The sequence below is a fragment of the Sinocyclocheilus anshuiensis genome, unplaced genomic scaffold, assembly GCF_001515605.1.
Source record: "Sinocyclocheilus anshuiensis isolate Anshui unplaced genomic scaffold, SAMN03320099.WGS_v1.1 scaffold53, whole genome shotgun sequence".
NCBI classification, from domain to species: domain Eukaryota; kingdom Metazoa; phylum Chordata; class Actinopteri; order Cypriniformes; family Cyprinidae; genus Sinocyclocheilus; species Sinocyclocheilus anshuiensis.
In genome coordinates, this window is record NW_015537934.1 from 131,419 (window position 1) to 155,964 (window position 24,546).

The window sequence follows — 24,546 nt, forward strand, 5'->3', positions numbered from 1 at the left end:
CGGTTTTCCTTTTTCTTTAACTGTATATTTTTGGGTGTATGTATGTGTAACGGGGCTAACGAGACGTGAGACGTGCGGATCCATATGCAATGCTTTATTTCCAAGACGTGGTCATATAACAGGCATGGGTCAAACAATGGCAAACAGGTACAACACAGGCAAGACAAAGAGTAATCCTAGGACAAGCATGGGTCATCGATCGGCGAACGTAATCCAGAGGGCTTGACAAAAGGGGTAATCTGTAAACACGAGCAATAGTCAAAGGACCGGAAAACAGGCAAGGCAAAACTAGACTAAGACTAGGACTTGGAAATAAACAATGACTAACGAAATGGCTCCAAAACGTAGCTATCACTGACTAGCAATATGCGCATATAATACTTGGCGATTTGAACGAGGAAGTCCAGGGCTTATAAAGCATGTCTGATTGGATTCAGCTGTGTGTGTAATCAGTGCAATGGATGATGGGAACTGTAGTCCGGAATGACATGTAACAGTCTGTGTGGTGTGAGAGTCAATGTAGTGAGTGCGTGACCTCTGGTGGTGAGTGAACGGAAGTTCATAGACTGGATTCGTGACAGTCGGGCAGCTGCTTGAAGATCTCGCCTTTGGAGAAGACTGTTGATATTATACTCAAAATTTAAGAATTACTACTTAAAAAATAAGATTACCCCAGAATGCATTGCTAGCCCACCCCAACACTTACAATAATAATGATAAATGCTGACCAGTAATTAATTGATTTTATATATAATTTTAGTAAAACAAGCAAAATGTCATTTCTTTTGTCAAATGCCATTGCTATGCATGAATACACACTAGACAAATGCAGCCAATGTGAATACATCTCAATTTTCAGTAAAGTAATGAATTAATGCATAGATTAATGAAACAATTATATTTTATTTACTGACGACAACAACAGGAAACATGAATATAGGAGTAAAAGAATAAAAGTAACCATGAAAATAAATAAATACACGTTAACAACACATGAAACAAAGCTTTATTCAAACATATTGTTCTGACAATGATATATTTACAGGCGGTGAACCCACATCTACTGCCATCTCAACACAGCTGTGCCAGTTGCATGAAACACTGACCACCATGCCCACCTTCATCTGCATTTGCCGTCCATCATGACCCTCATTGCTGTATTCAGACTGGAATCTGCATTATAGACAGCTGCAGTGCAACGGTCCTCAACGGTCCTCAATGAAACAACCCCTCCTAACTTTACTTTCATGAGTGTCTGCAGGACTGTTAGGAGAGGTGGAGGTGTAGCTGCTCTATTTAAAGATGGTGCATGCAATTATTTCTTCTGGAATCAAAACCATTTTTTTTCTCTCTCTCTTTTTGTTCTTTAAATTTGGAGGAGCATTTTCGAGTGTCCATACCACCACAGGCCGACTCTGGCAAACAACACCAATTATATAAGCTAAAAAATTGCCTACCTTATTGTTTAGTGGCCACTGTTAGTGTTGTTCGTCAAGCCAGCCCAAAGTGGTCCTCCACCCTCTGCTCCTTTCCAATCCTGTTCGTGACCCCAATTTGTGGTGGCTTCTGCTGATGTTGTGAGGAATCGTTCTTAAAGTCTTGGGGTTTTGATGCTAGAAGAGATTTTATTATCAAGAGACAATAAAACCGAGAAAGCTCTGCAGAACAATCTATAGAGTCTGTGTCTGTACTCTCTTTTATACAGTGTTTCCCGAAGGCGTGTCCATGTTCAATACATTTCATACATATGATTATTTTTTATCAACTCTTTTACCTCTTTTGGCTGTGTCCCCAGCCTGCTTTTAGGATGTAGAATTTATTTTAAGTGAAACGAGGAGGCCTAATCATATATTTTGTCTAATGTCAAGACATGCAACTTTACCATATACTGTATTTTTGTAATGTCTGCACCAAGGAGGTCTCATCGTATATTTTGTGTAATGTCCAAATAGAGTGTGCAGCTCCACCATATACTGTACCCCTGCACTGTCTGCACATTCCATTCTCATGCAGGCCTCACACACAGGCAGATACATGATTATAACAGTAGAATAACTTGATACATAAATGGCTAGATTCACATTGATTATACTTGATTAGTTAATAAAAGTCTTCCACACTATCGCTGTGTGTTTGCTCCAAACATTCGTGTGATGCTCTCCATGAGCACCACTACCTATAAAACAATTAAACAGAGTAAAACGTGTTACATCTCATGGTGTCAGCATTCAATTTCTTGCTAAATTTAATTTCATATGTTTACAATTACATGCTTATTTTTGATATAGCTTCATTACTTATGTGGTGTAGTAGGCTAAACCACTGAACTGAACTGACGGGGGCTTGAGGCCCTGCATTGATTACCAGACCCTGAACTCTCAAACTATCAAGCTGCCATACCCACTTCCCCTGGTCCCGGCTGCCCTCGAGGAACTCCGTGGAGCTCGCATTTTCTCCAAGCTGGACCTGCAGGGTGCATACAACCTCATTCGCATCCGGGAGGGTGACGAGTGGAAAACAGCCTTCATTATTCCATCTGGCCACTATGAATACCAGGTCATGCTCTACGGCCTTGTTAACTCACTGTCAGTCTTCCAGGGGTTCATGAACGAGGTGTTCCGGGAGTTCCTCCATCATTTTGTGATCGTCTACGTCGACGACATCCTGATATACTCCCGGAACCTGGCCGAACATCGCCAACATGTGATGCAGGTCCTAGAACAGCTCAGGAAATACCACCTCTACCTGAAGCTTGTGAAATGCGAGTTCCACCGGACCACGGTCCAGTTCCTCAGCTACGTCATCAGTCTCGAAGGTATCCAGATGGACCAAGGGAAAGTTTAAGCCATCCATGAGTGGCCTCAGCCCCAATCAGTCAAAGAACTCCAGCGATTCCTTGGACTTTCCAACTTCTACTGTTGCTTCATCCAGAACTTCAGTCTCCTCATGGCACCCCTAACCTTATTGCTCCGCGGAAAGCCCAAGTCTCTGTCCTGGAGCCCCAAAGCCCAAGCCTCCTTTCAACTCTTCAAGGAAGCCTTCAGCACTGCTCCCATCCTCAAACACCCGGACCCGCAACTCCCTTTCATCGTCGAAGTGGACGCTTCAACCACGGAAGTGGGAGCAGTGCTTTCTCAGTATCACGGAGAGCCTCCTCGTCTCCATCCTATTACTCAAGGAAACTCACCCCAGTGGAGCAGAACTATGACACTGGTAACTGGGAACTGCTCGCAAACAAACTGGCTCTAGAAGAGTGGCGGTACTGGTTGGGGGGATCTCAACACGCCTTCACAGTGATTACTGATGACAAGAACCTAGAATACCTACGAAGTGCCAAAAGACTCAACCCATGACAAGCACGCTGTGCACTCTTCTTCACCAGATTTAATTTCTCCATCAGTTATAGACCTGGTGAGCGTAATGTTAAAGCTGACTCTCTCTCGCATTCATTCCCCGGATGCTCCCACCAAACCCGAACCCATCCTCCCTCCAGCTGTCAAGGTCTGTCCCATCCAATGGGACCTTGACGATCAGATCCGCATCACCACCCGCTAAGAGCCTGCTCCACTGGGAGGCCCAGAAGGGAAAACCTATGTTCCATCCTCCCTGCTTCAATCCCTTCTGGGCTCGCTTCATGAGTCTCCGGGCTCTGGACATCCAGGCAGCCAGCGCACCCTCTCGCTCCTTCAGGCTCATTACTGCTGGCCCAGTATGACCCAGGATGTCATCCAGTACGTCCACAGCTGCTCAAGTCTGTGCCATATCCAAGAACCCTAGGCAGCTCCCGTTTGGAAAGCTGGTTCCCTTGCCCATCCCACGGAGACCCTGGTCACACGTTGGTGTTGACACTGTCACGGATCTTCCCAACTCGGATGGTAACACCTATATTCTGGTTGCCGTTGATTGATTCTCCAAGGCATGCTGTCTGATCCCTCTCAAGGGTCTCCCTACGGTCATGGAGACAGCAGAAAGTTTATTCCACTATGTCTTCAGAAATTATGGCATCCCAGAAGATATCATCTCTGACAGGGGACTTCAGTTCATCTCTCACGTCTAGAGAGCATTCTGCAAGCTCCTAGGGGTCACGGCCAGCCTGTCGTCAAGATCAGTGTTGGGCAAGTTACTTCCAAAATATAATACATTATATATTACTCATTACTTCCTTTTAAAAGTAATTAGTTACATTACAATATTACCGTCTCTGAATTGTAATGCGTTACACTACTTTTAAGTTACTTATGAGTTACTTTCACTTTCAAGCACAAACCGCAATTAGCCTACATTCAGAAATAATAGCGGTAAATAACACGGAATGTTATAGGCCCTAATGAACAAGCAATAAACACAATAGCAAACCTATAGGCTATTTTAGCTCTCCTCACTCCACAACAAATCCTTTAAATTTAACTGTATTCAGAACAAAACAAGAATGAAAAATATAAGTTGCTAAACAAGCCAAAACGAATTAATTTAGAGCGAAACCGAAAGCAAACGCCTTTGTTCTCACGCAGCCTACCTCTATCATTCGGCACGAATCTAAATGTTTTTACATATTCACGATGTATTTGAATGATAAACTATTAGCCTATTTAGTATGTAAACCATGCTTTTGTAGTCTACTAAACGTGCTTTCCGGAAAAAAAAGAAAAAGAAAATATCACTCTTCACATGAACAAATATGCTTGGCCCGAGCTCAGGCTGAATGACATGGACTGTACGGACGATTTTAATTAACCAGTTTATCTATATTTGGTTGACTATTTTATTCTGATAATGAAAGGCTGCAATGTTTGCAATGCTGTATGTGTGTGAGTGAGGCGCTGGCGCAATCGAACAGCGGAAACATATAATAATCCGTAATTTTTGGTCATACAGATCCTTCTAAACTGCAACGCGTTTACTTTAATTTTAAGATGCGCTTGTCATCTCGGTTTCCTTTCCGTGAACTTTTGCAGAGAGTGCCACAAAAATGAACCAAACTCAGCATATTTTACATTATTGTCTTTTTTCTTTCTTTTTGTTAATCTGTTAATTATTTGAGTCAAATACATTTCATGTATTAATTCCTTTTATATGTAGACTATGATTTAATAAAAACAAATGGTTATTTTTAGTTAAACTTAATTTCTGTTGCTTGTCTGCGCTCATCCGCCGCATTCTTTCTCTTCTCCGACCCCGCAGTATGCCCATCTCACAAATGTAGAATCTGTCTGTCATCTCAACCATCGAATTACAGCAACAGGAAATAGACAAAGTATTTTACCCACGGAATTTATTGTCTGGTGCTGTTTTGCAGTGGTTCTGATTTTTAGTTAAAATATGTTGTTGTAACGTGCATTACTGAGATTGTAACAAGTAATAATATTACCCAAATTTGATTAATAATGCGTTATATTACTGCGTTACAGCAAAAAGTAATATACTACTGTAATATTACTTTTGTAATGCGTTACTCCCAACACTGGTCAAGATACCACCCACAGACCAACGGCTAGATTGAGCGAAAGATCCAAGAGCTCGGACGGTACCTCAGGTCAAACTGCCATGAAGATCAGCACAGCTGGAGCCGGTTCCTCCCGTGGTTCGAGTATGCACAGAACTCCCTCAAGCAGAACACCACAGTATTCACACTGTTCCAGTGCATACTCGGGTACCAGCCTCCCCTGTTTCCCTGGACGGAGGAACCCTCCGAAGTTCCAGCTGTGGACCACTGTTTCCGGGTGAGCGAGAGGGTCTGGGACTCAGCTCACGTCCAACTCCAGCAGGCAGTGTGGAGACACAAGGACTTCACAGACTCCCGCCGTTCTAACGCACCAGTATATCATCCAGGAGATAGAGTCTGGCTCTCCACGAGGGATCTACGTCTCCGCCTGTCTTGCAAGAAGCTGAGTGACGGGACGGTCGGCTCGAGTACCTCGTGGACTGGGAGGGGTATGGTCCAGAGGAAAGATCCTGGGTGGCCCGGGATGACATTCTAGATCTTTCCTTGCTCAGCCGCCCCTAGAAGAGGGGGTACTGTCAGGGAGTCACAATCACCTCAGCCACCACAGTCCCCGCCCCCAACGCTCACCAGATCACACTCACCTGACTCTGATTGCACACACCTGTCCATGCTCATCACGCTCCCTATATCAGTGCACAGATCCCTCAGCTTATTGTCTGGTCTACCATTTGCTATGTCAAGCTTACCTGACTCCCTACCTGGATACTTACCTCGACGGTCCTCCAACGTCTCCATTCCCGCTGTTCCTTCTGCTCCATCACTCCACCGCTCCTGAGACTGCCTGCAATACAGAGACTGTATCACCGCACAGATAATAACCTTGATCTCATTCCATACCCATCTTACTTACCATTGGACTCTTGCTCTGTATACATCTGTCGATATCAGTAAACTGGTTGATTCGTATCACTTACCTCAGCTTCCTAGTGTGATTGCTGACATATATAAAGATGTTATATTTGTGCAATGATTTGAATTTCAATCCAACTATTACTAAAACTAGTAAGAGATTTACCATGTGGTTGCAAAGAGATTTGTCAATTCAGGGGCAGGTACTTCTTTCAAAAGCTGAAGGAATCTCTAGATTAGTCTATGCATCATTATCTTTGGATATTCCCCCTAAAGTTACCAAACAACTGGATAAAATGCTTATGGATTTTATCTGGTGAAACAAGCCACATTACCTGAGATTTTTTTTTAATTTTAGAGGTTTAGAGGTGTTGAGTTATGATACTCTAAACAATGTATTTAAAATAAATTGGCTTATTCAACATTTAAAGAATAAAGACAGTATTTGGAACTCATTTCACAACTATCTATTCATGCAATTGGGTGACCTCGAATTTTTGTTGAAGTGCAGTTATTCAGTTGAAAAAATAACGGTTAAGCTTGCAAAATTTCATAAACAAGCTCTTATGGCATGGACTCTGGCCTATAAACATAATTTCTCACTAAGGAGATACTATATTTGGAATAACAACGACATCCTATACAAAAATACATCTCTATTTTTTAATTGCTGGTTTGGTAACAATATTATATTAGTTAGCCAGATCTTAAACAATGATGGAGTTTTATTAACATAAGGCATTTTTGAATATATTTAAAGTACCAGTTAGACCTAAGGAATTTGCAGTTCTAATGGATTCATTCGTTGTTTGATTTATTTGATCTGTTGTGAACTCAGGATTTTGTTGTGTTCTTGAACAGAAAGAGAACTGAAGTTGTTTAAAACCTTTTGATTATTTCTGTGTTATATTAACTAGTATTTTTATGTTCCTTTTGATTTAAGGGAATGTAGGGGGAGGGTGCCATTTTTGTTTGTACTTCTCTTTTTCTCCTGGTTATGGGGCAGACAGGAAGAGAGGGAAGCTTTATGTGCTTTATTTTTGGATTATCTTTTTCTAGGTAATTTATAAATATTCTTGGGGTAGTTATTTTGGTTTTGTTATTTTGGCCTAGCTCTCCCCTGGGGCCCGTTCTTCGTACGTCGCTAACTCAGTTAGCTGGATTTGATTGTTCATTTGGCATGATCTTGGATTGTTTGGTTCTTCGAAGCTCATCCTGGACTTGCTGTCATAGCAACAGGTCCGTAAGCTTAAACCTGCTCGGGAGCAGTCTGGCATCTTTCAAATCATCTCAGATTTATTAAGCGAGTTATGAAGAACGGGTCCCTGAAGTCTTTGTTCCCTATATGTTTGTTAACACTTCCTTTGAGATTACGGTTTCGGTTTATCTTTTCAAATTAAAAAAGATATTAATTCGAACTGGTGTTTGTGTAGACTCTGGGACGGGAGGTTGGATTGCCCTGGTTCTCCAAGAGTTTTTTTTTTTCCTTTAGATATTTTCTTATTTTTTTACTGGCTCCCCAGCCCTAGATGGGTAGTTATGTAACAATTGGGGGCTCATCTGTTGTTGTTTTTTTTGCTTATTTGAGACAATGGTGTTAATTGATTTGATAACTTGGAGATGTGTCTCTTGTTAGTGAATCCATTATGACACTTGCTGCTGAACACCATTTCAATTTGTTGTCAAGTAGTCCTTTCTCTAAGACTTTGTTTGGAAGTCTTTGAAATCTTGTGGGAGAAATTAATTGTGAATGTATGGATTGATTTGATAGAATTCTCTTAATCCTACTACAGAAGTTTGTGACCGCTAATGGTACAATTAAAATATTTAAGTATTTTGTAGATTTAGTTAAAAAAAAAACTACATTACGTTTTCTTTAACTGTAGCAGCTGCTAAATATATTCAGTCAACAGACTTGCTGCTTGCTGCTGTTTGTTACTCTGAATTTATTCTAAATCATTTAAGGCACAGCTCTATTTTTGTTTTTTATATTTTATAGTCAGATGTTTTGTTCCATCCGTTGCTTTATTACTGTCAATCACAGCATTGACTCGTAATTTACACTAGCGTTTGTAATTCCTGAAACATTATACTGTGTAGGCTTACTAGTAAAAGTTCAAAAAGTACAACTTTAAAATTGTACTTCTTAAAAGTGGATGACGTGTACAGAGAAACTGACTGCAGCTCATGAGGCAGATGCATCGGTCACTCTTGACCATCTGGAGAACCTCCATGAGAAGACGAGTATAAACTTTTGCAAAGGGTGCGGAAAACAGCTGCGGCAAAAATGTGAAAAATGTACATTTTAGGCAGAACATAGCACACCTCACAGCAATCAGCCGATTCAATGCTGATTGATTCAGTGTTCTGAACGGATCGGTTGAGCTAAGTTTCATTAGCCCACGAAGAACACAAATAAAATAAAAACCACCCTATTAAAAATAGAAATAGTCACAGCTAATAGAAAACTTATGAGAACATGGCTTCAGAATAAATAATTTGCAATAAACAAACTACACACATCTCAATCAACTCCTCAAAATCGCAATTCTCTTTATTTTTAATTTTTTTTGGGGGGGAGGGGCCAAGAGAAAGACAGAAATCTCTTAACTGTTTGAGCAAACATGGAAAACATGCCATATGAATAAAGCACTGAATTGAAAAGATCACCAGTAAGGGTTATGCAAAATGCCCATGATCATTTCAATAACCACTTCCCCGACCTTTAACACTTCCCCGACCATGACCACTTTCCCGACCACTTCCTTTACCTTGACCACTTCCCTGACCACTTCCCTGACTACTTCCCCAGCCACTTCCCTGACCTGGACCACTTCCCTGACTACTTCCCCAGCCACTTCCCTGACCTGGACCACTTCCCTGACTACTTCCCCAGCCACTTCCCTGACCTGGACCACTTCCCTGACTACTTCCCCAGCCACTTCCCTGACCTGGACCACTTCCCTGACTACTTCCCCAGCCACTTCCCTGACCTGGACCACTTCCCTGACTACTTCCCCAGCCACTTCCCTGACCTGGACCACTTCCCTGACTACTTCCCCAGCCACTTCCCTGACCTGGACCACTTCCCTGACTACTTCCCCAGCCACTTCCCTGACCTGGACCACTTCCCTGACTACTTCCCCAGCCACTTCCCTGACCTGGACCACTTCCCTGACTACTTCCCCAGCCACTTCCCTGACCTGGACCACTTCCCTGACTACTTCCCCAGCCACTTCCCTGACCTGGACCACTTCCCTGACTACTTCCCCAGCCACTTCCCTGACCTGGACCACTTCCCTGACTACTTCCCCAGCCACTTCCCTGACCTGGACCACTTCCCTGACTACTTCCCCAGCCACTTCCCTGACCTGGACCACTTCCCTGACTACTTCCCCAGCCACTTCCCTGACCTGGACCACTTCCCTGACTACTTCCCCAGCCACTTCCCTGACCTGGACCACTTCCCTGACTACTTCCCCAGCCACTTCCCTGACCTGGACCACTTCCCTGACTACTTCCCCAGCCACTTCCCTGACCTGGACCACTTCCCTGACTACTTCCCCAGCCACTTCCCTGACCTGGACCACTTCCCTGACTACTTCCCCAGCCACTTCCCTGACCTGGACCACTTCCCTGACTACTTCCCCAGCCACTTCCCTGACCTGGACCACTTCCCTGACTACTTCCCCAGCCACTTCCCTGACCTGGACCACTTCCCTGACTACTTCCCCAGCCACTTCCCTGACCTGGACCACTTCCCTGACTACTTCCCCAGCCACTTCCCTGACCTGGACCACTTCCCTGACTACTTCCCCAGCCACTTCCCTGACCTGGACCACTTCCCTGACTACTTCCCCAGCCACTTCCCTGACCTGGACCACTTCCCTGACTACTTCCCCAGCCACTTCCCTGACCTGGACCACTTCCCTGACTACTTCCCCAGCCACTTCCCTGACCTGGACCACTTCCCTGACTACTTCCCCAGCCACTTCCCTGACCTGGACCACTTCCCTGACTACTTCCCCAGCCACTTCCCTGACCTGGACCACTTCCCTGACTACTTCCCCAGCCACTTCCCTGACCTGGACCACTTCCCTGACTACTTCCCCAGCCACTTCCCTGACCTGGACCACTTCCCTGACTACTTCCCCAGCCACTTCCCTGACCTGGACCACTTCCCTGACTACTTCCCCAGCCACTTCCCTGACCTGGACCACTTCCCTGACTACTTCCCCAGCCACTTCCCTGACCTGGACCACTTCCCTGACTACTTCCCCAGCCACTTCCCTGACCTGGACCACTTCCCTGACTACTTCCCCAGCCACTTCCCTGACCTGGACCACTTCCCTGACTACTTCCCCAGCCACTTCCCTGACCTGGACCACTTCCCTGACTACTTCCCCAGCCACTTCCCTGACCTGGACCACTTCCCTGACTACTTCCCCAGCCACTTCCCTGACCTGGACCACTTCCCTGACTACTTCCCCAGCCACTTCCCTGACCTGGACCACTTCCCTGACTACTTCCCCAGCCACTTCCCTGACCTGGACCACTTCCCTGACTACTTCCCCAGCCACTTCCCTGACCTGGACCACTTCCCTGACTACTTCCCCAGCCACTTCCCTGACCTGGACCACTTCCCTGACTACTTCCCCAGCCACTTCCCTGACCTGGACCACTTCCCTGACTACTTCCCCAGCCACTTCCCTGACCTGGACCACTTCCCTGACTACTTCCCCAGCCACTTCCCTGACCTGGACCACTTCCCTGACTACTTCCCCAGCCACTTCCCTGACCTGGACCACTTCCCTGACTACTTCCCCAGCCACTTCCCTGACCTGGACCACTTCCCTGACTACTTCCCCAGCCACTTCCCTGACCTGGACCACTTCCCTGACTACTTCCCCAGCCACTTCCCTGACCTGGACCACTTCCCTGACTACTTCCCCAGCCACTTCCCTGACCTGGACCACTTCCCTGACTACTTCCCCAGCCACTTCCCTGACCTGGACCACTTCCCTGACTACTTCCCCAGCCACTTCCCTGACCTGGACCACTTCCCTGACTACTTCCCCAGCCACTTCCCTGACCTGGACCACTTCCCTGACTACTTCCCCAGCCACTTCCCTGACCTGGACCACTTCCCTGACTACTTCCCCAGCCACTTCCCTGACCTGGACCACTTCCCTGACTACTTCCCCAGCCACTTCCCTGACCTGGACCACTTCCCTGACTACTTCCCCAGCCACTTCCCTGACCTGGACCACTTCCCTGACTACTTCCCCAGCCACTTCCCTGACCTGGACCACTTCCCTGACTACTTCCCCAGCCACTTCCCTGACCTGGACCACTTCCCTGACTACTTCCCCAGCCACTTCCCTGACCTGGACCACTTCCCTGACTACTTCCCCAGCCACTTCCCTGACCTGGACCACTTCCCTGACTACTTCCCCAGCCACTTCCCTGACCTGGACCACTTCCCTGACTACTTCCCCAGCCACTTCCCTGACCTGGACCACTTCCCTGACTACTTCCCCAGCCACTTCCCTGACCTGGACCACTTCCCTGACTACTTCCCCAGCCACTTCCCTGACCTGGACCACTTCCCTGACTACTTCCCCAGCCACTTCCCTGACCTGGACCACTTCCCTGACTACTTCCCCAGCCACTTCCCTGACCTGGACCACTTCCCTGACTACTTCCCCAGCCACTTCCCTGACCTGGACCACTTCCCTGACTACTTCCCCAGCCACTTCCCTGACCTGGACCACTTCCCTGACTACTTCCCCAGCCACTTCCCTGACCTGGACCACTTCCCTGACTACTTCCCCAGCCACTTCCCTGACCTGGACCACTTCCCTGACTACTTCCCCAGCCACTTCCCTGACCTGGACCACTTCCCTGACTACTTCCCCAGCCACTTCCCTGACCTGGACCACTTCCCTGACTACTTCCCCAGCCACTTCCCTGACCTGGACCACTTCCCTGACTACTTCCCCAGCCACTTCCCTGACCTGGACCACTTCCCTGACTACTTCCCCAGCCACTTCCCTGACCTGGACCACTTCCCTGACTACTTCCCCAGCCACTTCCCTGACCTGGACCACTTCCCTGACTACTTCCCCAGCCACTTCCCTGACCTGGACCACTTCCCTGACTACTTCCCCAGCCACTTCCCTGACCTGGACCACTTCCCTGACTACTTCCCCAGCCACTTCCCTGACCTGGACCACTTCCCTGACTACTTCCCCAGCCACTTCCCTGACCTGGACCACTTCCCTGACTACTTCCCCAGCCACTTCCCTGACCTGGACCACTTCCCTGACTACTTCCCCAGCCACTTCCCTGACCTGGACCACTTCCCTGACTACTTCCCCAGCCACTTCCCTGACCTGGACCACTTCCCTGACTACTTCCCCAGCCACTTCCCTGACCTGGACCACTTCCCTGACTACTTCCCCAGCCACTTCCCTGACCTGGACCACTTCCCTGACTACTTCCCCAGCCACTTCCCTGACCTGGACCACTTCCCTGACTACTTCCCCAGCCACTTCCCTGACCTGGACCACTTCCCTGACTACTTCCCCAGCCACTTCCCTGACCTGGACCACTTCCCTGACTACTTCCCCAGCCACTTCCCTGACCTGGACCACTTCCCTGACTACTTCCCCAGCCACTTCCCTGACCTGGACCACTTCCCTGACTACTTCCCCAGCCACTTCCCTGACCTGGACCACTTCCCTGACTACTTCCCCAGCCACTTCCCTGACCTGGACCACTTCCCTGACTACTTCCCCAGCCACTTCCCTGACCTGGACCACTTCCCTGACTACTTCCCCAGCCACTTCCCTGACCTGGACCACTTCCCTGACTACTTCCCCAGCCACTTCCCTGACCTGGACCACTTCCCTGACTACTTCCCCAGCCACTTCCCTGACCTGGACCACTTCCCTGACTACTTCCCCAGCCACTTCCCTGACCTGGACCACTTCCCTGACTACTTCCCCAGCCACTTCCCTGACCTGGACCACTTCCCTGACTACTTCCCCAGCCACTTCCCTGACCTGGACCACTTCCCTGACTACTTCCCCAGCCACTTCCCTGACCTGGACCACTTCCCTGACTACTTCCCCAGCCACTTCCCTGACCTGGACCACTTCCCTGACTACTTCCCCAGCCACTTCCCTGACCTGGACCACTTCCCTGACTACTTCCCCAGCCACTTCCCTGACCTGGACCACTTCCCTGACTACTTCCCCAGCCACTTCCCTGACCTGGACCACTTCCCTGACTACTTCCCCAGCCACTTCCCTGACCTGGACCACTTCCCTGACTACTTCCCCAGCCACTTCCCTGACCTGGACCACTTCCCTGACTACTTCCCCAGCCACTTCCCTGACCTGGACCACTTCCCTGACTACTTCCCCAGCCACTTCCCTGACCTGGACCACTTCCCTGACTACTTCCCCAGCCACTTCCCTGACCTGGACCACTTCCCTGACTACTTCCCCAGCCACTTCCCTGACCTGGACCACTTCCCTGACTACTTCCCCAGCCACTTCCCTGACCTGGACCACTTCCCTGACTACTTCCCCAGCCACTTCCCTGACCTGGACCACTTCCCTGACTACTTCCCCAGCCACTTCCCTGACCTGGACCACTTCCCTGACTACTTCCCCAGCCACTTCCCTGACCTGGACCACTTCCCTGACTACTTCCCCAGCCACTTCCCTGACCTGGACCACTTCCCTGACTACTTCCCCAGCCACTTCCCTGACCTGGACCACTTCCCTGACTACTTCCCCAGCCACTTCCCTGACCTGGACCACTTCCCTGACTACTTCCCCAGCCACTTCCCTGACCTGGACCACTTCCCTGACTACTTCCCCAGCCACTTCCCTGACCTGGACCACTTCCCTGACTACTTCCCCAGCCACTTCCCTGACCTGGACCACTTCCCTGACTACTTCCCCAGCCACTTCCCTGACCTGGACCACTTCCCTGACTACTTCCCCAGCCACTTCCCTGACCTGGACCACTTCCCTGACTACTTCCCCAGCCACTTCCCTGACCTGGACCACTTCCCTGACTACTTCCCCAGCCACTTCCCTGACCTGGACCACTTCCCTGACTACTTCCCCAGCCACTTCCCTGACCTGGACCACTTCCCTGACTACTTCCCCAGCCACTTCCCTGACCTGGACCACTTCCCTGACTACTTCCCCAGCCACTTCCCTGACCTGGACCACTTCCCTGACTACTTCCCCAGCCACTTCCCTGACCTGGACCACTTCCCTGACTACTTCCCCAGCCACTTCCCTGACCTGGACCACTTCCCTGACTACTTCCCCAGCCACTTCCCTGACCTGGACCACTTCCCTGACTACTTCCCCAGCCACTTCCCTGACCTGGACCACTTCCCTGACTACTTCCCCAGCCACTTCCCTGACCTGGACCACTTCCCTGACTACTTCCCCAGCCACTTCCCTGACCTGGACCACTTCCCTGACTACTTCCCCAGCCACTTCCCTGACCTGGACCACTTCCCTGACTACTTCCCCAGCCACTTCCCTGACCTGGACCACTTCCCTGACTACTTCCCCAGCCACTTCCCTGACCTGGACCACTTCCCTGACTACTTCCCCAGCCACTTCCCTGACCTGGACCACTTCCCTGACTACTTCCCCAGCCACTTCCCTGACCTGGACCACTTCCCTGACTACTTCCCCAGCCACTTCCCTGACCTGGACCACTTCCCTGACTACTTCCCCAGCCACTTCCCTGACCTGGACCACTTCCCTGACTACTTCCCCAGCCACTTCCCTGACCTGGACCACTTCCCTGACTACTTCCCCAGCCACTTCCCTGACCTGGACCACTTCCCTGACTACTTCCCCAGCCACTTCCCTGACCTGGACCACTTCCCTGACTACTTCCCCAGCCACTTCCCTGACCTGGACCACTTCCCTGACTACTTCCCCAGCCACTTCCCTGACCTGGACCACTTCCCTGACTACTTCCCCAGCCACTTCCCTGACCTGGACCACTTCCCTGACTACTTCCCCAGCCACTTCCCTGACCTGGACCACTTCCCTGACTACTTCCCCAGCCACTTCCCTGACCTGGACCACTTCCCTGACTACTTCCCCAGCCACTTCCCTGACCTGGACCACTTCCCTGACTACTTCCCCAGCCACTTCCCTGACCTGGACCACTTCCCTGACTACTTCCCCAGCCACTTCCCTGACCTGGACCACTTCCCTGACTACTTCCCCAGCCACTTCCCTGACCTGGACCACTTCCCTGACTACTTCCCCAGCCACTTCCCTGACCTGGACCACTTCCCTGACTACTTCCCCAGCCACTTCCCTGACCTGGACCACTTCCCTGACTACTTCCCCAGCCACTTCCCTGACCTGGACCACTTCCCTGACTACTTCCCCAGCCACTTCCCTGACCTGGACCACTTCCCTGACTACTTCCCCAGCCACTTCCCTGACCTGGACCACTTCCCTGACTACTTCCCCAGCCACTTCCCTGACCTGGACCACTTCCCTGACTACTTCCCCAGCCACTTCCCTGACCTGGACCACTTCCCTGACTACTTCCCCAGCCACTTCCCTGACCTGGACCACTTCCCTGACTACTTCCCCAGCCACTTCCCTGACCTGGACCACTTCCCTGACTACTTCCCCAGCCACTTCCCTGACCTGGACCACTTCCCTGACTACTTCCCCAGCCACTTCCCTGACCTGGACCACTTCCCTGACTACTTCCCCAGCCACTTCCCTGACCTGGACCACTTCCCTGACTACTTCCCCAGCCACTTCCCTGACCTGGACCACTTCCCTGACTACTTCCCCAGCCACTTCCCTGACCTGGACCACTTCCCTGACTACTTCCCCAGCCACTTCCCTGACCTGGACCACTTCCCTGACTACTTCCCCAGCCACTTCCCTGACCTGGACCACTTCCCTGACTACTTCCCCAGCCACTTCCCTGACCTGGACCACTTCCCTGACTACTTCCCCAGCCACTTCCCTGACCTGGACCACTTCCCTGACTACTTCCCCAGCCACTTCCCTGACCTGGACCACTTCCCTGACTACTTCCCCAGCCACTTCCCTGACCTGGACCACTTCCCTGACTACTTCCCCAGCCACTTCCCTGACCTGGACCACTTCCCTGACTACTTCCCCAGCCACTTCCCTGACCTGGACCACTTCCCTGACTACTTCCCCAGCCACTTCCCTGACCTGGACCACTTCCCTGACTACTTCCCCAGCCACTTCCCTGACCTGGACCACTTCCCTGACTACTTCCCCAGCCACTTCCCTGACCTGGACCACTTCCCTGACTACTTCCCCAGCCACTTCCCTGACCTGGACCACTTCCCTGACTACTTCCCCAGCCACTTCCCTGACCTGGACCACTTCCCTGACTACTTCCCCAGCCACTTCCCTGACCTGGACCACTTCCCTGACTACTTCCCCAGCCACTTCCCTGACCTGGACCACTTCCCTGACTACTTCCCCAGCCACTTCCCTGACCTGGACCACTTCCCTGACTACTTCCCCAGCCACTTCCCTGACCTGGACCACTTCCCTGACTACTTCCCCAGCCACTTCCCTGACCTGGACCACTTCCCTGACTACTTCCCCAGCCACTTCCCTGACCTGGACCACTTCCCTGACTACTTCCCCAGCCACTTCCCTGACCTGGACCACTTCCCTGACTACTTCCCCAGCCACTTCCCTGACCTGGACCACTTCCCTGACTACTTCCCCAGCCACTTCCCTGACCTGGACCACTTCCCTGACTACTTCCCCAGCCACTTCCCTGACCTGGACCACTTCCCTGACTACTTCCCCAGCCACTTCCCTGACCTGGACCACTTCCCTGACTACTTCCCCAGCCACTTCCCTGACCTGGACCACTTCCCTGACTACTTCCCCAGCCACTTCCCTGACCTGGACCACTTCCCTGACTACTTCCCCAGCCACTTCCCTGACCTGGACCACTTCCCTGACTACTTCCCCAGCCACTTCCCTGACCTGGACCACTTCCCTGACTACTTCCCCAGCCACTTCCCTGACCTGGACCACTTCCCTGACTACTTCCCCAGCCACTTCCCTGACCTGGACCACTTCCCTGACTACTTCCCCAGCCACTTCCCTGACCTGGACCACTTCCCTGACTACTTCCCCAGCCACTTCCCTGACCTGGACCACTTCCCTGACTACTTCCCCAGCCACTTCCCTGACCTGGACCACTTCCCTGACTACTTCCCCAGCCACTTCCCTGACCTGGACCACTTCCCTGACTACTTCCCCAGCCACTTCCCTGACCTGGACCACTTCCCTGACTACTTCCCCAGCCACTTCCCTGACCTGGACCACTTCCCTGACTACTTCCCCAGCCACTTCCCTGACCTGGACCACTTCCCTGACTACTTCCCCAGCCACTTCCCTGACCTGGACCACTTCCCTGACTACTTCCCCAGCCACTTCCCTGACCTGGACCACTTCCCTGACTACTTCCCCAGCCACTTCCCTGACCTGGACCACTTCCCTGACTACTTCCCCAGCCACTTCCCTGACCTGGACCACTTCCCTGACTACTTCCCCAGCCACTTCCCTGACCTGGACCACTTCCCTGACTACTTCCCCAGCCACTTCCCTGACCTGGACCACTTCCCTGACTACTTCCCCAGCCACTTCCCTGACCTGGACCACTTCCCTGACTACTTCCCCAGCCACTTCCCTGACCTGGACCACTTCCCTGACTACTTCCCCAGCCACTTCCCTGACCTGGACCACTTCCCTGACTACTTCCCCAGCCACTTCCCTGACCTGGACCACTTCCCTGACTACTTCCCCAGCCACTTCCCTGACCTGGACCACTTCCCTGACTACTTCCCCAGCCACTTCCCTGACCTGGACCACTTCCCTGTTGGAGATGTGTCTCTTGTTAGTGAATCCATTATGACACTTGCTGCTGAACACCATTTCAATTTGTTGTCAAGTAGTCCTTTCTCTAAGACTTTGTTTGGAAGTCTTTGAAATCTTGTGGGAGAAATTAATTGTGAATGTATGGATTGATTTGATAGAATTCTCTTAATCCTACTACAGAAGTTTGTGACCGCTAATGGTACAATTAAAATATTTAAGTATTTTGTAGATTTAGTTAAAAAAAAAACTACATTACGTTTTCTTTAACTGTAGCAGCTGCTAAATATATTCAGTCAACAGACTTGCTGCTGCAGTAGTTTTGTTACTCTGAATTTATTCTAAATCATTTAAGGCACAGCTCTATTTTTGTTTTTTATAGCGGCTCATCAGATGTTTTGTTCCATCCGTTGCTTTATTACTGTCAATCACAGCATTGACTCGTAATTTACACTAGCGTTTGTAATTCCTGAAACATTATACTGTGTAGGCTTACTAGTAAAAGTTCAAAAAGTACAACTTTAAAATTGTACTTCTTAAAAGTGGATGACGTGTACAGAGAAACTGACTGCAGCTCATGAGGCAGATGCATCGGTCACTCTTGACCATCTGGAGAACCTCCATGAGAAGACGAGTATAAACTTTTGCAAAGGGTGCGGAAAACAGCTGCGGCAAAAATGTGAAAAATGTACATTTTAGGCAGAACATAGCACACCTCACAGCAATCAGCCGATTCAATGCTGATTGATTCAGTGTTCTGAACGGATCGGTTGAGCTAAGTTTCATTAGCCCACGAAGAACACAAATAAAATAAAAACCACCCTATTAAAAATAGAAATAGTCACAGCTAATAGAAAACTTATGAGAACATGGCTTCAGAATAAATAATTTGCAATAAACAAACTACACACATCTCAATCAACTCCTCAAAATCGCAATTCTCTTTATTTTTAATTTTTTTTGGGGGGGAGGGGCCAAGAGAAAGACAGAAATCTCTTAACTGTTTGAGCAAACATGGAAAACATGCCATATGAATAAAGCACTGAATTGAAAAGATCACCAGTAAGGGTTATGCAAAATGCCCATGATCATTTCAATAACCACTTCCCCGACCTTTAACACTTCCCCGACCATGACCACTTTCCCGACCACTTCCTTTACCTTGACCACTTCCCTGACCACTTCCCTGACTACTTCCCCAGCCACTTCCCTGACCTGGACCACTTCCCTGACTACTTCCCCAGCCACTTCCCTGACCTGGACCACTTCCCTGACTACTTCCCCAGCCACTTCCCTGACCTGGACCACTTCCCTGACTACTTCCCCAGCCACTTCCCTGACCTGGACCACTTCCCTGACTACTTCCCCAGCCACTTCCCTGACCTGGACCACTTCCCTGACTACTTCCCCAGCCACTTCCCTGACCTGGACCACTTCCCTGACTACTTCCCCAGCCACTTCCCTTTAGCAAACATTGCAAATAAATTAGTTGCAAAACGGTATCCACTCATTTGCAGACAGTGCAAAAGGCAGAGTACCTACAATAACGGTGAAAATGAAGTTTGAGAATTTATTAAAACACCTAATTGCCAGATTTCCAGTGTCCTACCCATAGTTTTTCTGGATAAACAAGTCTTTAAAGCCATTTTTCTAAGTTTCACACTCTGGAGCAGAGCGGCAGTCCACCCGTCACTCAAGTAGCCACGACCTTAATTATGCAGAACTTTAAGGCTTAATATAATTTAAACAGATGAGTTAAACAAACTCACCCCCCTCACAGTTGTCATGAAGGGCAAAATTACCTATATAGACCAAAACCACTATTTGTACCAGGCTGTCAATTTCTTTGCTGTAAAGTTGGGCATTTTAACATGGCAGGTCTATGGGACTGACTCCCTTTTGGAGCCAGCCTCTAGCGGCCAGTCGATGAAATGCAGTTTTAAGTCACTTCCATATTGGTTTCAAGCAAGAGACCAGGATACAGGACGTGGTACACGATTTTATTCCAGATGATTGGTCTGGACACTCTCCAGGCTTTGCTGTTATTCAGACACAAGACCGAAAGCGTCACTGAATGCTGAACATCTTCATTCACTTATATTAAAAGTTTTAAACACTTCAGTCTCCATTTAAGACTTATTGAATTCAATGTGTTATTGCAATGTGGGTTTTTGTGTTTTTTTTTTTTGAGGACCCCCAGAGGGTTCAAGAGGAACATTAGGGGAGGCCAGAGAGTGCGGGTTCAGCATTTGGAAAGCAGGGGTTTTGCAATACGTGTCTCAAACCTTAATATACATTTTACATTCATCTGCTTCAATCAAAAGTTTCTCATACTCTACTCATTGCAAAACTGAGTCACTTATTTCTGCAGGCTGTGTAATGAAGTTAACAGATATTCTCACCTGTGGTTTTTCCTGGAGTAGCATCTGTAATGCTCAGGTATCCAGACAGACACAAAACAGCAATCAAAGAGCAATACACTCGAGCTGTCATCCTCCCGATCTGCGATCTCACAATGAGCTCTGCTGGAAAATGCACTGAATTGGTGCGTCAGGAGCAGCTGACAGCGAAGCGCACAAAACTAAAACGAATAACCGTGCTGCTGCAACATAAACCTCTGTAAAATGGGGTTTTAAAGATCCAAGGAGATCAGGTCAACTCCAACCCCGATCAAACTCACCTGTCTGTAGTTTTCTAGTAATCTGGAAGACCTTGATTAGCTTGTTCAGGTGTGTTTGATTGGGGTTAGATGAGCTGAATGCTGCGTTCACGCCATGTCATAATAATTAAGGAAGCCTAATTACAAGAGGATTGTGCATTTCTATGGCGACACTGGGTGCTTCTCAATCCTTATTTGTGCATCCTCGCTTCCATTCCTCGCGTCTTAACTCCACCCCTTCAGGATGCGAGGGAAGGACGCAAGGAAAAGACGTTTTTAAAGATCCAAGGAGATCAGGTCAACTCCAACCCCGATCAAACTCACCTGTCTGTAGTTTTCTAGTAATCTGGAAGACCTTGATTAGCTTGTTCAGGTGTGTTTGATTGGGGTTAGATGAGCTGAATGCTGCGTTCACGCCATGTCATAATAATTAAGGAAGCCTAATTACAAGAGGATTGTGCATTTCTATGGCGACACTGGGTGCTTCTCAATTCTTATTTGTGCATCCTCGCTTCCTTTCCTCGTGTCTTAACTCCACCCCTTCAGGATGCGAGGGAAGGACGCGAGGATGGAGGAATTGAATCAAGTGAAATTACATATCAATGTATCATCATCGCCATGTTGACGTTATCATGTGATCTACGACGTAATAACAAGCGAAACAACTTTATTTAATTCATCTAGCTATCTGTAAATGTTTTGATGTTGATGAAATCTGCTCATGTTGTGGTCTTGTTGAAGAAACAGCAGCCCATTTATTGTGATTGTAGTATAACCAATGCATTTTGGGTTGATTTATGTTTTTAAATTTTTACTGTGCTAATATGACCCACAGTTTTATCCTTAAAGATATTATAGGCCTATTTTACTATGAAAACCCCAAATTGTTGTTTTTTTAATATGTTGTTGATTCCTTTTTATGTGCAAAACTGAGATCTTTGTTCTCCTCTTTTTCTTGTTGAGTTTAATTCTCTTTGTTTCATCCCTCAGGCTTATAAATAGCAACAGCAACAAATGCAATTTTCGATGCATTATGATTGTATGAACATTATGATTATTCAAAGATAGAGTAATGGTGCCTTTTTTTCTGTGTATGTGTTGTACACAAACCCATTACAATTATGCTTCTATTATGAGTGTTTATTGTTAAAGATACAATCATCTTTACCTGAGCTTGTGTGTAATTATAAATTCTGCAGTAATAAGGAAGATAAGAGGGACAGGTGCACTAACACTTCATAGCATCAGTAACTCCACAACCCTACCTACGTTTTTCCTCAGCGTTTGCAATGTCTGCACAAAGACAACGTCAGGCAGCTGCTTGAAGATCTCGCCTTTGGAGAAGACTGTTGATATTATACTCAAAAAAATTTAAGAATTACTACTTAAGCGTTTGCAATGTCTGCACAAAGACAACGTCAGGCAGCTGCTTGAAGATCTCGCCTTTGGAGAAGACTGTTGATATTATACTCAAAAAAATTTAAGAATTACTACTTAAAAAATAAGATTACCCCAGAATGCATTGCTAGCCCACCCCAACACTTACAATAATAATGATAAATGCTGACCAGTAATTAATTGATTTTATATATAATTTTAGTAAAACAAGCAAAATGTCATTTCTTTTGTCAAATGCCATTGCTATGCATGAATACACACTAGACAAATGCAGCCAATGTGAATACATCTCAATTTTCAGTAAAGTAATGAATTAATGCATAGATTAATGAAACAATTATATTTTATTTACTGACGACAACAACAGGAAACATGAATATAGGAGTAAAAGAATAAAAGTAACCATGAAAATAAATAAATACAAGTTAACAACACATGAAACAAAGCTTTATTCAAACATATTGTTCTGACAATGATATATTTACAGGCGTTGAACCCACATCTACTGCCATCTCAACACAGCTGTGCCAGTTGCATGAAGCAGCTGACCACCGTGTCCACCTTCACCTGTATTTGCCGTCCATCATGACCCTCATTGCTGTATTCAGACTGGAATCTGATCATGGATGAGAAAGGGACATCAAGGCTGTCCTTGCCCGAGTACACAGAGAGGATGAGGAAGACCATGATGAATAAGTACACAGTGTATTGATTATTGCTATTCAACATCTTCAAGAGTAAATCAGTACAACTTAGTACAACTGCCTGTGCTTCATTTCTCTTGTGGCCATTGGGCATCAACTGTGGTAATCGACCCTCTGAGATGGTTGGCACCGTAATAGTAATTGGTGCAATACAGTACCATTCAAACAATGTAGATCATTTTATTTACGGCTAAATTATTATTCTAATATAATTTTTATTATATTATATAATAAATTTTACTAATAGTTAGATTGGGCAGGCCTTCACTCATTAGCTATAGTGGCCATTTCCACTCCCTAGTTTTTTTTTTTTTTTCTTCACGTCTTGCTTCTGGATTTATTGAAAAATGACTATACTTACAAGTACTAAAATAAAAAATAAAAAAAGTATAGCAAGTGCAGGAAGTCACAAAGTCTCATGTCATTTAAAAAATAGAGGGTCTTTCTTCTCGATGCGCCGGTTTCGCCCTTCCGTATTTTTGGTACCTCCATTGAGACGGTGGTCGAGAAGTTCAGGAAGGCTAAGGCGCACTCAGCAGCCTTCACAAAGGTCCAGGTCTGAGCCCGAACAACCCAGGGGTCTTGGCCCGTCTCGGTTTGAGGATCAGAGACAGGCACAGAAGGCTAATGTCGCGGCTCGTGCTCCTCCCCCGCCCGCGGGTAGGGGTAGGAAGAATCGCGGGTCAAAGGAAGGTAGGTAAAAGACCTAAGGGATGTGATCCAGACAGGGCGTCAGCGCTTTTGTCCGGATCAGAGTGATACCTCATTATCTACTCATTTCCTTGATTTCTGGTCTACCGTATCTAGGTCGCCCTGAGGGGCCTCCTAGTCACCAGGATATGCCCTCTTGCTGAGGCATCGAGCGGGAAGTATAGGTGGCATTTGCGAGAACCTTCTTGTGTAATGCTGTCTCAGGCAGTGCTCCCCTCACCTTAGAGGGTTGTATTTGAGCTTGCCTCTCCCGTTTGGCTCAGTACTTCCGGGTATCTGTGAGCAGATGCTTGGAAAACTCTTAAATCCATACTAAGGTAAGTGAACACGTTAAGCTTTGCGCACTTTCTAAAAATCCACATAAGTGGTAAGTGTGCACGTTATGCTTTGCGCACTTTCTAAAATCCACATAGGTGGTAAGTGTGCACGTTATGCTTTGCGCACTTTTCTGAAATCCTGTATGCTAAGGGTTACGCGTTATTAGCCTTGTTCCCTTTCTCTGAGTTGGTTTAGACCCCTCTACCACTGTGTCTCTGTTGACACACTTTTGAAGCATCGATCCCCTCACCATTGAGGGTTATTGCGAGCATGGTGCCCTCTTTCGAACGTTTGAATTCTCTCCCTTCTGAGGAGTTGGATTCCTCGCTCCGTGGGCTGTTCTCGTGGTAGTGTTTAGCAGTGCTCCCCTTTATCAAAGAGTTGCCTATGAGCACGCTACTCCTTTCTGAATTCAGAGTTCTCCTCTCACGTGAGAGTTGAGTTCTCTGTTTT

The 24,546-nt window shown here is 47.9% G+C and overlaps 1 protein-coding gene across 17 annotated transcripts in view; it reads right to left on the bottom strand.

Annotated features, from left to right (window-relative positions):
• The window catches only part of LOC107658398 (WAP four-disulfide core domain protein 5-like), a 56,352-nt gene that overhangs the window by 9,090 nt on the left and 22,716 nt on the right, over positions 1 to 24,546 (bottom strand). For 9 of the 17 annotated variants that reach the window (XM_016446941.1, XM_016446960.1, XM_016446991.1 and 6 more), the window contains 3 exons: positions 19,717 to 19,765; positions 19,435 to 19,518; positions 9,078 to 9,123 (listed from right to left, as the gene is read on the bottom strand). The exons of 4 other annotated variants lie outside the window; for them this stretch is intronic. In XM_016446941.1, the coding sequence (XP_016302427.1) occupies positions 9,078 to 9,123; positions 19,435 to 19,518; positions 19,717 to 19,765 (179 nt within the window). Of the gene's footprint in view, positions 1 to 9,077; positions 9,124 to 19,273; positions 19,519 to 19,716; positions 19,766 to 24,546 lie in introns of those variants that run through there. 4 more of the 17 variants (XM_016446948.1, XM_016446933.1, XM_016447007.1 and 1 more) reach the window with 3 other exon arrangements.